Source organism: Triturus cristatus, chromosome 11, assembly GCF_964204655.1.
Source record: "Triturus cristatus chromosome 11, aTriCri1.1, whole genome shotgun sequence".
NCBI classification, from domain to species: Eukaryota; Metazoa; Chordata; class Amphibia; order Caudata; family Salamandridae; genus Triturus; species Triturus cristatus.
Genome location: NC_140594.1, coordinates 857,154,125 through 857,168,991, shown reverse-complemented (window position 1 = coordinate 857,168,991; position 14,867 = coordinate 857,154,125). Strand labels below are relative to the sequence as shown.

At 43.7% G+C, this 14,867-nt stretch overlaps 1 protein-coding gene across 1 annotated transcript in view; it reads left to right on the top strand.

Annotated features, from left to right (window-relative positions):
* SAG (S-antigen visual arrestin) overlaps window positions 1-14,867 on the top strand; it is a 125,380-nt gene that overhangs the window by 79,123 nt on the left and 31,390 nt on the right. Inside the window, exons 11-12 of the mRNA XM_085634680.1 lie at window positions 9,705-9,842; window positions 14,115-14,192. Of these exons, the coding sequence (XP_085490806.1) occupies window positions 9,705-9,842; window positions 14,115-14,192 (216 nt within the window). The remainder of the gene's footprint in view (window positions 1-9,704; window positions 9,843-14,114; window positions 14,193-14,867) is intronic.

Sequence of the window (14,867 nt, the reverse complement as noted above, 5' to 3'; positions counted from 1 at the left end):
TTGGGCAAATGTTCCTGAATTTCTCCTGACGTAAGTTTAATGCGGTAGTCTTTGACATATGTGCAAGTATGAATGCACTGACTTTACTAACTTTCACTGCCCCTTAATCCTAGCCAAAGCTACTGGCCAATTGCAGGTTAAAGGTAGCTAATAACATTGATAATGCCCTCAACCATGTAAGCAGAATGAATGAACAAAGTAAAAAAGAACCCAGCTTTGGGCATTAAAGCCTCGAACGTGGCTCAATGTTTGCTGTTGAACTCATAATTGTGCAGCCAATGCCTCACGTAGATGACTTCTCCGTTAAGCGTCAACGTTGAGAAAGGCTTTATGTTATGTTATCACTCTCTAGATGTCCCTCTTGCATACTCTGGCGCTCCTCCCATAAAACCCCCATCATCTTAAGCCTTCAGGTCACAGTGAGAGCATATGGCACTAGTTGTATCCCAGTTCCTGGGTTTAAGTGCTCTATTTGCTTACATTAGGATCGTATAAAGTACTGGGGGGAAATGTATGCCCTACAACCCTACCAGAGCAATGAAAACCTTGGCTGTGTGGGGCTAGGAAACTCAGGCATAGTTTTACCACTTCTTGGATTAAACATGATGGTTCTTGCAGTACCCAAAGCATCATTTGACATATTTAGGTCTCCTAGTGAAGTACCAGGATGTTAAGTTATGGAAGCCATCTGTTTGGAGAACTATGGGTTGGGCCACAATATCGTCTGGTTTGCCATAGAGGTGGGTACTCTGGAAAATTCAGCCACAACCACAATTTTGTCCAACTGGCACCCTAGGCTAGGACCTCGATTGAGGCATGGTACTCACCTTTAGAAGGACCCTAAACCGCTTGAGGAGAACTGGCATGGTCTCCCCATTTCTGGCGTTATCTGTACAGAGGCTATCTAGCTAGGAAGAAGAGAGAAACTGCAGCAAGGGACCTAGAAAAGAATGGTAACCTATTGTTCCTTTCCATTCTTTCTACAAATGCTTTGAACATTCTGGGGACTGGTTCTATCATGCAGAGAGGACCGAAAACCCGTGCTAGAAAGTAAATCTAAAAGATCGATCCAATGCAAGCAAAACGCCCACATTGGCGAGACACCATTTATGGTATGAGAGGGAGGAAATAGGTGAGTATGGAGCCTGCAGTCCTTTGGAAGGCCTGCTTTAAAAGACACAGACGTTTCCCATCCGTGATGTCAACATGGCACCAGAAGGGCTGAAATTCCCTCTATAATAGGGAAAAAACTGTACTAATAGACAGCTGAGGCTAGCACGGATCAGAGTAGGGGGTGGGCGGGAGGACGCGATGTGAGAGAGAGCAGCAGTAACCAGGTGGGGCTCTCTCACAAGCAGGTGAGCTGGAATCTTGTTTCTTCGAGTGCTCCTCTTCCAATATCAACCAATGGTGATATTTGAATTCCCATGCATTCGAGTAGCAGGGGTGCAAAGAATGTACATGATGCAAGCTAGAAAAATTGCCACAGCTAACAGCTTATTGGATAGTAAAATATAGCAAGGGACTGGGTTTATAGTGCCCCTCAGGGTCTGGTTCTCTGACACAATATTAAAGTCAGAAATATCATGCAACAGAAATATTGTGTCAAAAATATCGTGTAAAGTAATATCGTATTACACTAATATCGAAAAAGATAGAAAATATAGTTTTTGATCATATATATAGTTAAAAGTAGTACAACTTAAATGTTTTAACATATAACAGTAATATAATGTAAATTAAATATGTTCAAGTAACATTTAAAAAATATATATAAAATATATTAATTTAACCAAACACACACACATATATACATGTGTGTATGTTCATATGCACATATATTATGTAAAACCTTTTAAAAAATATACATTTTAATTTATATTATAATTTTCATTTTTTTTTAGATTTACTAATATAACATGTATATATATTATCTACTGGCGGTCGCCAGTAGATAGTTATAGTTAGGACCGTGCTTCCATAGGAAATCCGCAACATTCTATTTGGAATAACTTTGGCGCCGGTTGACGAATCCTCGCGAAATTTCCAAAATAGGTGGGGCGCTCCGCTCCGCTCCTACCCTGAAAGTCTCGGGGGGATTCGTCAAGCGGGGGCTGAGAAAAAAGGGGGTTCCCAAAACACGTTTTCCCCGTGCAATTTTCCATAGGGACCTTTAGTCCAAGGTACAGCCCGAACGGCTGAACAGAATTACTTGAAATTTGGCAGAGAGGTAGTCCTCAGCTCAGGGATGTGCCTTTTGCATATATGGTGTCAATCTGTTAAGTAGTTCCTGAGAAAATCAAAAGTAAAATCACATACATATCTGGGCGGAGCCTAACCACACATCTCATCCTGAGATCTGATTGGCTGTCAGCACTTCATCCAAGAAGTGTTGGCAGCCATCTTGGGACCAATATACATGATAGCACCTCATTAAGTTACATTATAAATCATTTGTTGATGGTACCATACTCATTTTAGGAATTGTGGTATGTTCTAAGGTGATTTCACCATGTGAAAAAGCCTTCTGCTGGGATATCATGATTGAGAGAAAAATATTTTCTCATGCTTTTCCCACAGAGGTTTAGAAGGTGATCTATAAGCTAAACTGAGAGCTTATTTTCTGTAAATTCACATTATCTTTCTCAGTCATGTGAGAATGAAGTCTGACATTCTCAGTAAATCATGTACATCCAACAAGGGCAGAGACTGTCAGTTGATTCCTTTGTGTTCTACTGCAGCTTCCCAGAGTGTTCCAAAGAACAACTAGAGCGCTAACAGTCCTACTTATGATAAACGTATGGCACACCTGAAGCCATCTTGATTGGATTAAAGTGGTAACTCTTAAAACATTTAATTTAAAAAGGAACAAAATGAGGGGGTTCATTTTGCGATAGAAAGTATGATTAGTGCTGCAGAAAGAAAAATTAGGGCACATTTTGAGTGACCTCTCAAATCCTCTTCTATTTCATTAAAAAATTCTGACATGCAGACTGAAACATGCACTTTCAATACCAGCAGCAGACTTCCCTGGTGAGCAGTAGCTTTACTACAGTGATCTAATGAGCAAAAAGAGTGCTAACATTCTGAATTTATGGCAAATGTGTGACACATCTGAATGCCTTCTTGATGGAATCAAAGTAAAAAACTGAAAGTATTTCCTACTGAGGAGGCTGCAGTAAATGAGGAAATTAGGAAACTTCATAACAAATAAGTCTCCCAAGATGGCCACCAGAGACAAAAGAGCCCAAATGTAGCCCAAATATCACCCAGATGTAGCCCAAGTATAGCCCAATGACAGAATGTCCCAGAGTGTTCTTAAAAACAACTAGAGCGCTTACTGTCTTCATTATGACAAAAGTATGGCACACCTGAAGCCATCTTGATTGGAATAAACTGGTAACACAAAACATTTAATTTAAAAAGGAACACAATGAGGGGGTTCATTTTTCCATAGAAATTATGATTAATGCTGAAGAAAGAAAAATGAGGGCACCTTTTGAGTGACTTCTCAAATCCTCTTCTATTTCATTAAAAAATTCTGACATGCAGACTGAAACATGCACTTTTAATACCAGGAGAAGACTTCCATGGTGAACAGTAGTTTTACTACAGTGATCTAATGAGCAACTAGAGTGCTAACATTCAGAATTTATGGCAAATGTGTGACATATCTGAATACCTTCATGATGGAATCAAAGTAAAAAACTGAAAGCATTTCCTACTGAGGAGACTGCAGTACATGAGGAAATTAGGAAACTTTATAACAAATAAATCTCCCAAGATGGCCACCGGAGACAAAAGAGCCCAAATGTAGCCCAAAATCACCCAGATATAGCCCAAATATAGCCCAATGACAGAAGTGTGCAAAACACTTATTATTTTGTGTTTTTGCAGTTTTATATAGTGCAGACTTGTCAGGTATTGGAGTGCTTTACATGAGCATTGGTTACATCACACAAGAACAAATTCATTTTGGTTGTAGACATGGGGAGATTAAGTGATTTGACCAGAGAAACAGAATGTCAAGCTGAAGCAGAAACTCCAACCTTGTTCCCCAGTTGCAAAGTCTGCAGTTCTGGAAGTAACACCACATCCTCTCCCCTAAGTGCAACATTTAATCAAGTGGTCAACTGGATAAAAAAACATAAAGATAACAAATAATTTAAAAGTGCTTTGTCGCTATTTGAAAACTCAGGAAATATGTCCTTATTTTAGTCTTTTAGAGCACTAACCATAATGTTGATGCAAATAAGACCCTCTCATATATGTAATTTCTAAAGTAAATGCCCTAGGTATTACAGTTTTGATTACATCAAGATGACGTCAGGCGTTCCACACTTTTGTAATAAATATAGAATGTTAGCAATCTAGTTGTTCATTAGGATACGGTTGAGAGGCAGAGGCCAGGGGCACGGGCTCTGAAAACTGAAGGCAGGTAGGAGGGTGCAAAGGCAACAATTTAACCACACTGAGCAGGCAGGAAGGGCCGTGGCAGCACAACAGACTATGGATGGCAGTGGAAAGGGGGGCAGGGGCAACAAACCAACAATACAGGACTTGCAAGAGAGGCTGTGGCAATGTAATAGACCATTGTGGGCAGAAGGAAGAGGCAATGGTAGTACAACCATACATGCCAACAGACCCGATTCAGCCAGGAAACGTCCAATGTTTTTAAGCTCAAATGGGATTTATTTGATCTGTCTCCTGTCTACAATCTCCTCTTTTTCAATGTAACTCAAAGGGGAAAATCAATACCCCAGTTTTTTTTCAAAATCTCCCTCTTACCAAGTTCAAAATGTTCGCAAGTATGGTACATTGGATCATGGAAGGAAATGGGGTAGGGACATGGACTTGGATAACAGAGGACAGGAGGGACATGGAGAGGTGCACCAAACTGACCCTGCAGGGCAGGCATCAGGGTTTGCAGCAGCACAATACACCACACAGGGCATGCGGGACGGGAGTGCAGCACAACAATCCATGGAAAGCAAGAGGGAGGGGACAGAACCATGCACATGGACAACAGAGAACAGAGGGGCAAGAGGCAATGGTAGCTAGCTGACCATAATGGACAGACAGGAGAGAAATCTGCACCATAACAGACCATAAAGGGCAGGAGGGACGGATCAGGGGCATTACAATGGAACAGACAAGCCAGGAGGGAGGGAGTAGGGGTCTGCACATGTAAACAGAGGGCTGGGGGTAAGGGGGCAGGGCAGGAGCAGCAAGATAACCATGGAGGTCAGGCAGGATGGGCACTAGAAGCAAGACACACCATGAAGAGCAAGAGTGAGACTGTGATGGCATACACACAGACCATGGAAGGAAGGTGGGAGGGGGTCAGGGGCAGCTAACTGACCACACAGGGAAGGTGGGAGGGGCCATGGCAGCACAGAAGACCATGCATGGCAAGTGGGAGGGTTAGTGGAAGCACAATGGCTATGATGGGCAAGAAGGAGGGTGCAGGGGCATGCACAAAGGACGATGGAGGATAGAAGGGAGGGTCAGGACCTGTGCAAAGACAAGAAAGTTCAGGGGAAGGGACCTCACAACAGACCACACGGGGCAGGCAGGAGGAGCAGTTGCAGCACAACAGACCAGGGAGGGCAGAAGGGTGTGGCAGTACAATGGACCATGTAGGACAGGAGGAAGAGGATAGGGGCATGGCATGTGGACAGGCAGGGTGGAGGTGGCAGGGACAGGTTACAGTCATCTGACAATGCTAGGCAGGTGGGAGGGGAGTGGCAGCTCAACAGAACACTCAGAGTAGATAGGAGGGGCAGGTCCATGGAACATGGTGGGCAAAAAGGATGGAGCAGGGGCATGCACAAAGACATCGGAGGGCAGGGGGAAGGAGACTAGGGGCAGCAAGCTAAGCACAGAGTTTAAGCAGGAGGTCAATGATGGGGCATAGAATTGGGCAATGGAGGGCCGGAGGAGTGGACTGGTACATCATACTAAATTGAGGGCAGTGGCAGCACATCAGACCATGCATGGCAGGAGGGAGGAGGCTAGTCCATGGATTCACACAACAGAGGATAGGGAGGAGGGGGATGGGGCAGCAAGCTAACTGTTCAGAGAAGGCGGGTATTAGGAACTTTATTGTTTTTAAAACGCGTGTCTGTGCGAACTACTTAAAATATGAACAAGTATGCAGCATAATCTCACTTTTATTCAGCAAGAAGAGGACGTTTGTGACTGTGACTCTGGGCTCACTTGGCAGAAACACCCCCTGACCCTCCACCCCCTATCGCAAAATGTAATGCCAGTGAAAAGGGTAGGTGCACACAGTGTTATATAGAACATAGTCCTGAGAGCACGATTGAAAATGAAAACTAGATATAGTGTATGGTATAAACTATGCACCAAAAAGTGTGATATAAGATGAACCGGGCGTGATATAATATGCAATACATTGTGCGCAGTGACAGATTCATTGGAGAGCGCGAGATAGCACAGGCACTAGCGCGTGCTATGCGATATGCGCCTTGGAGTGTAATATGCACAGGGCAGTGTTGTGTAACCTAACTAGTCTCTAAAGTTGTAATATAAAATATGTGCTGGGGAGTGTAACGTTGCATATGCACTGTGACAAAGATATGGATCCCAGATTGTAATATGTATGGCATAGCGCTGTGCGTTATAACATAGGCATCGAGGAAGGCACGTTAGATGGGGCAATATAACCCGTGCGAAGACAAGTGTGGCATGACATATTCACGGGGTGGTGTTACAGTGCACATGGGCTAGAGAGTGTCATAGCATATGCACTAGCTAGTGGAATACAACACAGAGGTGTGTGGCACTCGGCAGGCAATGGTGGGTGTAACACAGCATTGGGCTCTGCCAGGAGCACGCTGTGACTCTCAAGTGATGTTCGTCCCCTTTCCAGAGAGTAAAATAAAAAGTATTACACATCCGGCAGTGGATGTGTGTTTTATTAACCGTGAGGGGGGTTTCTTGCATAGTTTTGGTCGAATTTTTGTCGAATCCCCTTTGAATGGCTTGGTGTGCGTGTGTATTAAATTTGCCCGTCAATAGCTACCCATGTTTGTATAAAAAAACGACAAGGGTGTCTACCGGGATTAGGCACGGTAGGGCATCAGACATGTCAGAGCTTCACTAGTGGTGTAAATACATTCCACGTGGATTCATTGTATGCATAGTCGCCTTTTAATGAATATCACGCAAATCGTCATGGTGATAGGTACGTACGGTTTGTCCAGCATGTCCTAGGTGTGTCTATAAATATATATATTTTTAAAATAATAAAAAACAGTGGCCGGCCCTGGGGATTGGGGTCCTTGGGAGGGGGCCACGCGGCGCCCTTCCAAATTTTTTTCTCAAAAAAATATAATTAGGAGACAGGCCCTGGGGGATGGGGTCATCAGGGCCAATAAATTAGAATAAGAAGGGGAACCACACAGCCCCCCTTCTAAAAAAATAAAATAAATAAAAGACTGGCATCGTGCCGGAGGCCACGCCCCCTCCTTGCAGCACTCTGCAAACGCGCCCCCTGGCGAGTTGTAAGTTGCGGAATTAATTCCCCTTCAATACTGAGGGTCCCTGAGGGCCAACTAGCCCAACAGGCATCTCCAGTATGCGCCGGGGAGCTGTGCTGCAGACAGGTGTTCTGAGGCCAAGCCCCTTTTTACAACTCTCTGCAACGCAGCTCTGTGGCGCTTACTGGAGGTACCTAGTGGTCTAGTTTGACCCTATGGACCCTTAGGATTCAAGGGGACTTAATCTCTCAACTTAGAACAGCCACAGGGCGCGTTTACACAGTGGTGAAGGGAGGGGGCGGGGCCTGAGGTGACGTGTGCAAACACGCACTATGGCACGTTTTAAATTGGGGATATAATTTCCCTTCAATCCTGAGGGCCCCTGGGGGCTAACTAGCCCACCAAGTGCCTCCATTAAGCGCCACTGAGCTGCATTGCAGAGAGGTGGTCCAGGCCGTGCCACTTTTTACACCTCTCTGCAACGCAGCTCTGTGGCACTTACTGGAGGTACCTAGTGGGCTAGTTGGACCCTAGGGACCCTCAGGATTCAAATGAACTTAATCTCCCAACTAAAAACGGACACAGGGCGTGTTTACACAGTGGTGAAGGGAGGGGACGGGGCCTGAGTTAACGTGTGCAAAAACGCCCTGTGGCCCGTTTTAAGAGGTAGTTTTAATCCCCCTGCCCTATTATATACTAGGGGCTTACAGAGGAGGTCATGCTAATCACAGGGGGACCCCAACGCATAATGTTCCCTAGTGTATGTAGGTGTTTTCACTGTATTCTAAGTGTCTTTTAACATAGCACTGGCTCTAGGACTGGTTAGTCAGACTCAGTTACCACCAGTATCCGTCTGAAAAAGTTGAGGGTACAGGATGATTTTGCAACAAGGCTTCTTTCTGCTCTTCTTTTTGTTCTTTCTGCACGTTATCCTTCTTCCTGCACTTTTCTTCGTCTTTGAGGACTTCTGTTGCTTCTTTCTGCACTTCTTTTTTTTCTTTCTGTGCATTTTTTCTTCTTTCTTCACATGTCCTATCTCTGTAGGCATAGTTAGAAATTAGCATTTAAAAAACCTTTGAAATTCACAGAAAAAAACATAGGTTTCAGGCACGTTATAGTTAGGAATTAGCATTTAAACAACCTCAGAAATTCACTGAAAAAACCATAGGTTTCAGGGGCGTTATAGTTAGCTGGACTTTTCACTTGTACAAAACCATTGAAATTCCCCCGTTATAGTTAGTTCAGCTAACTATAACTCACGCGCCCGCAATGCACTGCTGATGACGTCACATATTACATCACTCATGACATGGTCAGTGACATCACTCATGACATCACTGATGACATCTAAAGCACCCTCCTCTGTGTCATCCAGCTTGAAGCATCCCTCCCCAGCTTTGCATAGACACCATGTGATACTATTTTAACAGGATAAGGCACGATACCTCTCCCTATGACTTCCCCACTTCAAGTTGGTGGTAACCCTTTGCAAATGGGAAGGGATCCCCAAGGGACCCTTTCCCCTTTGTGAATGGTAGTACAAACATTTTTTAAGAGCAGGCAGTGACTACTGCCTGCTCTTACAAAATAAAAAGAAAACTTTTTATTTTTCTCTTTTAAACACAAGCCATTTTCCTTTAGACTGCATTAAAAAAAAAAGACTTGCTTTATTTAAAAGCAATCACTGACATGGTGGTCTGCTGACCCCAGCAGGCCACCATCGCTATGATTTTACCAATTCCTAATGGGCCGCAAATTGTGGCCTACCTCAATAATATTCATGATGTAGGTCGATTTGCGACCCACTGGAATTCTTAAATGAAAATCATGGAGTATCATACGTTAGGAATAGCGATGACCCAATTACGATTCGCAGAAAATCGCAATTAGGTAATCGCTATTTCTCATAATGATACATGTGGCCCTATGTGATTATAGCTCTGCACTCTTTCAGCCCTTTAACTTCAACAATGCACAGCCCAAGAAGCAGTACTCACGACTCCAGAGACTCAGATTCACACATTCAAGTACAAAAAATAAAGAAAACCTTGGCAAATGGCAGAGTCGAATATCAAACTTAAGACGATAAAAATCAACCTCAAGATTGACCACGACACTCCTGAATCTATTTGCTAAAAAAAGATCCTGCTGGACATCTCTGTCACATTCTCAAACTTTTCTACTCTCTTTCTCTTTCAGAGACCGAGTGCAGCCAAATGCCACCCTAACCAAAACCTTCACGCTCCTGCCCCTTCTGGCCTACAACCGTGAGAAGAGGGAGGTTGCTCTGGATGGAAAACTGAAGCATGAGGACACAAACCTGGCCTCTAGCACCCTGTAAGTGGAGATGCTGGAGGGAGGAAGGCAAAGGTAGCACTGGTTGGCTGTTAGCTAATCTCCTGGGATAAGGAGAGAGGAGGCAGCATTAGTGCCCTCTGAGTTGAAGTTCTTGAGGGAGCTGCTGCCACTGGTGCCCTGTGACCTGCACTCCTGGGTGGATGCAGTTCCATCAGCACCCTCTTAAGATGTAGATGTGTTGAACTATGAGCTGTAGTTATGGAGTGGGGACAATGTGCTGCAAGTACACTGTGAACTGAGACCGATGGATTAGTGGGACGAGGTATTGTGGGTATCGTGTGATTTAAGTGACAAGGTAAGGTTGGGAAATGTTCCCACCAAACCATGTATTCTGACATGCTCCAAGGGGAATAATTCCTATTTTTTGTAAAGCGCGAATATATCACCCACTAAGGTTTCAAGACGCTTCAGTGAGCTATTGCCCAGAGTCACATAAATGCTTGACCTGTGCTGCCATCAGCGCCGGGGATCAAACCATGAGCCCCGCGCTCCGGAGTCAGCCACTCTGGCCGCTGGGCCATGCCACAGGGGAAGGGGCAGATACTACTGTGGCTGCGAGACTGTAAAATGATGTCCCGGTAGAGGGGAGAGTAACCACTGATGCCATATGAGCTGAGACCATTTTAGGGAGCGGTACCACCGGCGCCCAGACATCTAACATTGACAACACAAGGGGTCTGCTAGATTATGCTGTTTGGTTAGTTTGAACAAAAGCCATAGAAGAGGGTCATATCAGCCTGGGCATGCAGAAGAGACTTTTATACTCAATGCAAAGCAAGATCAAGCAATAAGGGCACTGAGGGAGACAAGAATCAGAAGGACTAGGTAGGGGCACTCTCTCTCATCAAATGTTATGTTACTTCTTACATCTTTGTATAGCGCACAAATCACACGGGAGGTTTTCCTGGCGCTGAAAGATCTTGAGAGATTCCAACTCCGTGGACACACTGTCTTAGGAGAGCAAAACAACAACACTGGGCTTGGTCAGTACTTTGACAAAACCCAGAGTGGAAAGAGTAACTAGTTAAAGCGAGAAACAAATCACAAGCAAGAATATAGCATTGGAAATTTAAAGACAGAAGCAACAGAATGCTGTGCCCAACAAGTATTGGTACAAGTGTGCTGGCAAAAGGAATGTATGCAACATGAATGAACTGTTCTCAGCACTGGAATACCAAAATATAGAGGGCAAGCATGTTGTCCAGTAAAAAATATCAGCTCAAGAATATCAATTACTTTTGCATCGTCAAAGAAAGCATATATAGGTAAGTTCAGATTTACTATTCTTGTCTCCACATCTATGTACCTTGAAGCTATTGCCAAGGTATGTAGATGTGGAGTTAGGAATTGTAAATCTATACTATACCACATACAGTTTCTTCGATGATGTAGTGGTAGTTGATATGGAGTTGAAATGTTTGCAGAATTATATGAAAATTCAGTAATGTGGTAAAACAACAGGCACTGAAAGAACACGAGAGGGCTGTACCCAAAAGGCAAGGGATCGACAGAGCAAAACACTGCCAGACAGATGCTCTCTAGAGCAGGGATGCAGAGGCAGAAGGAAACAAGTAGTCACTAACAGACAGTACACATATGGAAGTTTAATTCAGTGCACATGTGTGAGTTGCAGACTCTCAGGGATAACAAGGAAAAGAGGCAAGAGAAGTGGAAATCAACCAGAGAGGAAAGAGGGGCATTTGGTGACTGGATTTAGGGGCTGCAAGAGGAAGCAGATAGAGTCTTGCAAATCAAAGATGGGATGTGAATCATGGGAGACTATGGCCAAAACAGGGGGCAAGTTATGAGACAAGGAGACTCAAAGTAAATGCAAGAATGGAAAACAACAGCGTAAATAATAAGCAGACAGGGAACGGAAAAAGCTGCAACATTACACAGCACCCACAGGTAGAACACCATGTCAAGAATGGGTGACATTGCTGTTTAATTTAGGCACCTGGTGGAATACCTTTTGCACATGGAATGGTTGTGCCTCATTATATTGAGGTCGACAATATTGACCTACAATAATATATCCACTACATTGACCCACCAGTACATTGTACAATAAGTATATAATTACTATTCTTAACTCCATCTATAATTACCTTGGAGGAAAGTAATAAGAGAAATTGATAATTGTAATAATATACTTACCTTACAATGCAGTCATAGGACCATGTTATTCATGCAACGTTATTGCCATGCGATATATTGCATGCAATACAGCGACCAACCCAACTCTTCGAGGCGCTCGTAAGTGGTTCCATCATAGGCCTAACTAAGGCTGTCTACAAAGCTGAAGAAGTACATACACAGTGAAACATAACCAAACCCCTTAAGAGAATATGGAATGGATCTTGTCTTGAACTCTGAAAGACAACCATACATATGAATATGGGCATCCTACATGTAAAGTATAGGCAAGATCCTGGAATGTCCAAGGTAAGACCATCTGGGGACACAAATGCAAGACTGTCATAACAATCCATGACTGACCTATCAGGGAAAGGGGCATTTAACACCATCACTGCCTGTGAACTGAAACTCTTCTGGAGGTAAGGAGCAAGAGATACTTGGATAGCAGTAGCCTGCAAGTTAAGAACTCTAGCTAATGAAGTCCGTCAGCACCATTGGAGGTTTAGAAGTGAACTCTTTTCTTCATTCCAATGTTGAAACAATGGGCTAGGGCTGGGCTGAGTTACATTTATAATAACAAAACTTTCCTCGAAGCAATCTCTGACTTGCCTGCAAGTAAAGCCAACAGATTAATGTTGTGATGATTTTGAATGGACATTTGAAAATGTTCCACTTCTGTGGTAATCCATACGGCTACCAGTTCTAGTAACCAATCTACTGTTTTAAATGTTTTTTTGTGGGAACTCAGCTGTTTTTCTTGATTGATGACTCCTCCACTTAGTTATTGGCTATAACTGATTGTTTCATAGTAATAACAAACTAGACAAACGAACTGGTTTTAATTAAATGCCTCAAAGACTAAACCTATCATTGTTGGGTTTGAGAGTAAATTTGAAAAGCAAATGTGTTTGTCCCCCGATATGTTTCATAAGAATATCAGAGTTTAAACTGAACATGAAAAATATGAGTGTCTGACTGGATCAAGGTGGTTTTTTTCCCCATACTAGGGACCATAATGACAAATACCTATCCTTGGTCGCATTTGCTCACCTCTGCCTTTCCTTCCTACAGAGACCTGAAGCTCTCTTACAGGACCCATCACAAAATCTCAGTTGGATTAACCTTGCAATCGTTTTGGTGGTTATACATTTATTTTCCGAGAGGTCAGAACTCTGCATTGAGGCTTTTTGGTGGACAAAAAGAGTAACCACTTCTGTTTCTTGTACATGCCTCTCTGATGATTCACTGCCATAAAAAAATATTGCTTTTAAGACCAGTTGGTTACATTTAGGGCACTGACAAGTCTCTGGTAAGACTATTTTGCTCATAATGTCTATATATAGTCCCCAGGTAGCACCTCTGGGTCAGAATCACTTCCTTCCTCGGTGTGCCCCCCTTCAGACTGTCCATCACCAGGTGACCTAGGTCTGAGAATCCAAGCCTCGCTTCTCTGTAATGAACGTTCACTTGAACTGCGTAGTGAGCCTAACGTCTCCTATTCAGCAGGAAGTTGTGGAGTTCCTTTAGATAAACCATATTTACTATTTTTGGCTCCTCCCACTAAATATTTTCGTTCTCTGTTAGCCAACTGACTAGTGCTTTGAGATGTTATGTCCACAAGTAAGCACTTTAGAAGAGTTATGTACTCACTCACCCTCGGCTGGCATAAAGTGGCGTGGCATTATTACTGTTGTATTCCGGCGCAATGTTCTAAGTTTTGTACAGGGTTGACCAATGTTATCATCATTACAAAATGTCTTTGGTTTGCCACAGTCTGTACTGCTCCTACTAATTGGTAAACTTGTATTGTGCAGTTTTTATAAGGGCTACTGCCTTCTTCTGTGCATCTTGGTGATGCCAGGATCTGAGAAGGAGGTTTTATTGATGGTAGCGTCTACCAAGGGCATCGGGTAAGGGGACAAGGAGAGGGTGTAGCCCAGGAAGTTATTCTGGTAGCTCTTTGCAACTAGGAAGTATATTTCTGTTTAAAATAAAAAAGGATCTGAAAAAGCAAATTGGGAATTTTTTCTCGCTAATAAAGCGACATAAGAAGAGATATGCATTTTAATCTGTCTTGTTCCTTGTCTCACTGAGTTCTTTTTTTCTTTCTAGCATCAAGGAGGGGACCGACCGTACTGTGTTGGGGATTCTGGTGGACTACAAAATCAAAGTGAAGTTGACTGTCTCAGGGTGAGAAACCTGAAATCTTATTTATTGGTTTGTAGAGCCCTTTCACCCACAATATTTTGCCACAATAGTTAAGAGGAACTTTCTAAGTAAGTGACAATACAGGTGGGCGAATTAAGCAAACATCAGATTTGTGGCAGAGCCATCTGTACGTCAGATGAGCCTCGATCAAGAGGTAATCAGTCACCTCTTAATAGTTCAGTGTGCTGATCGTCCAACACGTAGGATAAGTGGCCATACAACCTTAAAGAATTTACTCATTTGGAATGTAGGTACTGATGTGGGACCTGAAGAGGAGGGCCTGAGATATGTACATAATTCCTAGGGTCTTATTCTGAGTTTAGCATTCCTTCTGCGGGTCGCCATGCAAGCGCTCTGCCGGAGGACCGCCAAGCCCAGGGTGAGACCGCCCTCTGGATTACGATAGTAATCCTAGGAGGGTGGGTGGGCTGTGCTGTGGCAGTGTCATGGTAGTGCCTGTCTAAGGCTCATAGGAGAGCCTCAGGCAGGCACCGCCATGACACAACCGCAGCACGATCCTGCACAGTGCTGCATGCACCATGTCTTGCATGCTGCACCATGCAGGAACTGGGGTGCAATTTTACAGGGGGTCACAACATGTGCACCTCCTGCATGCACCCTCAGGCCCAGAGGCACGAGAGGGCCCTGTTAGGGCCC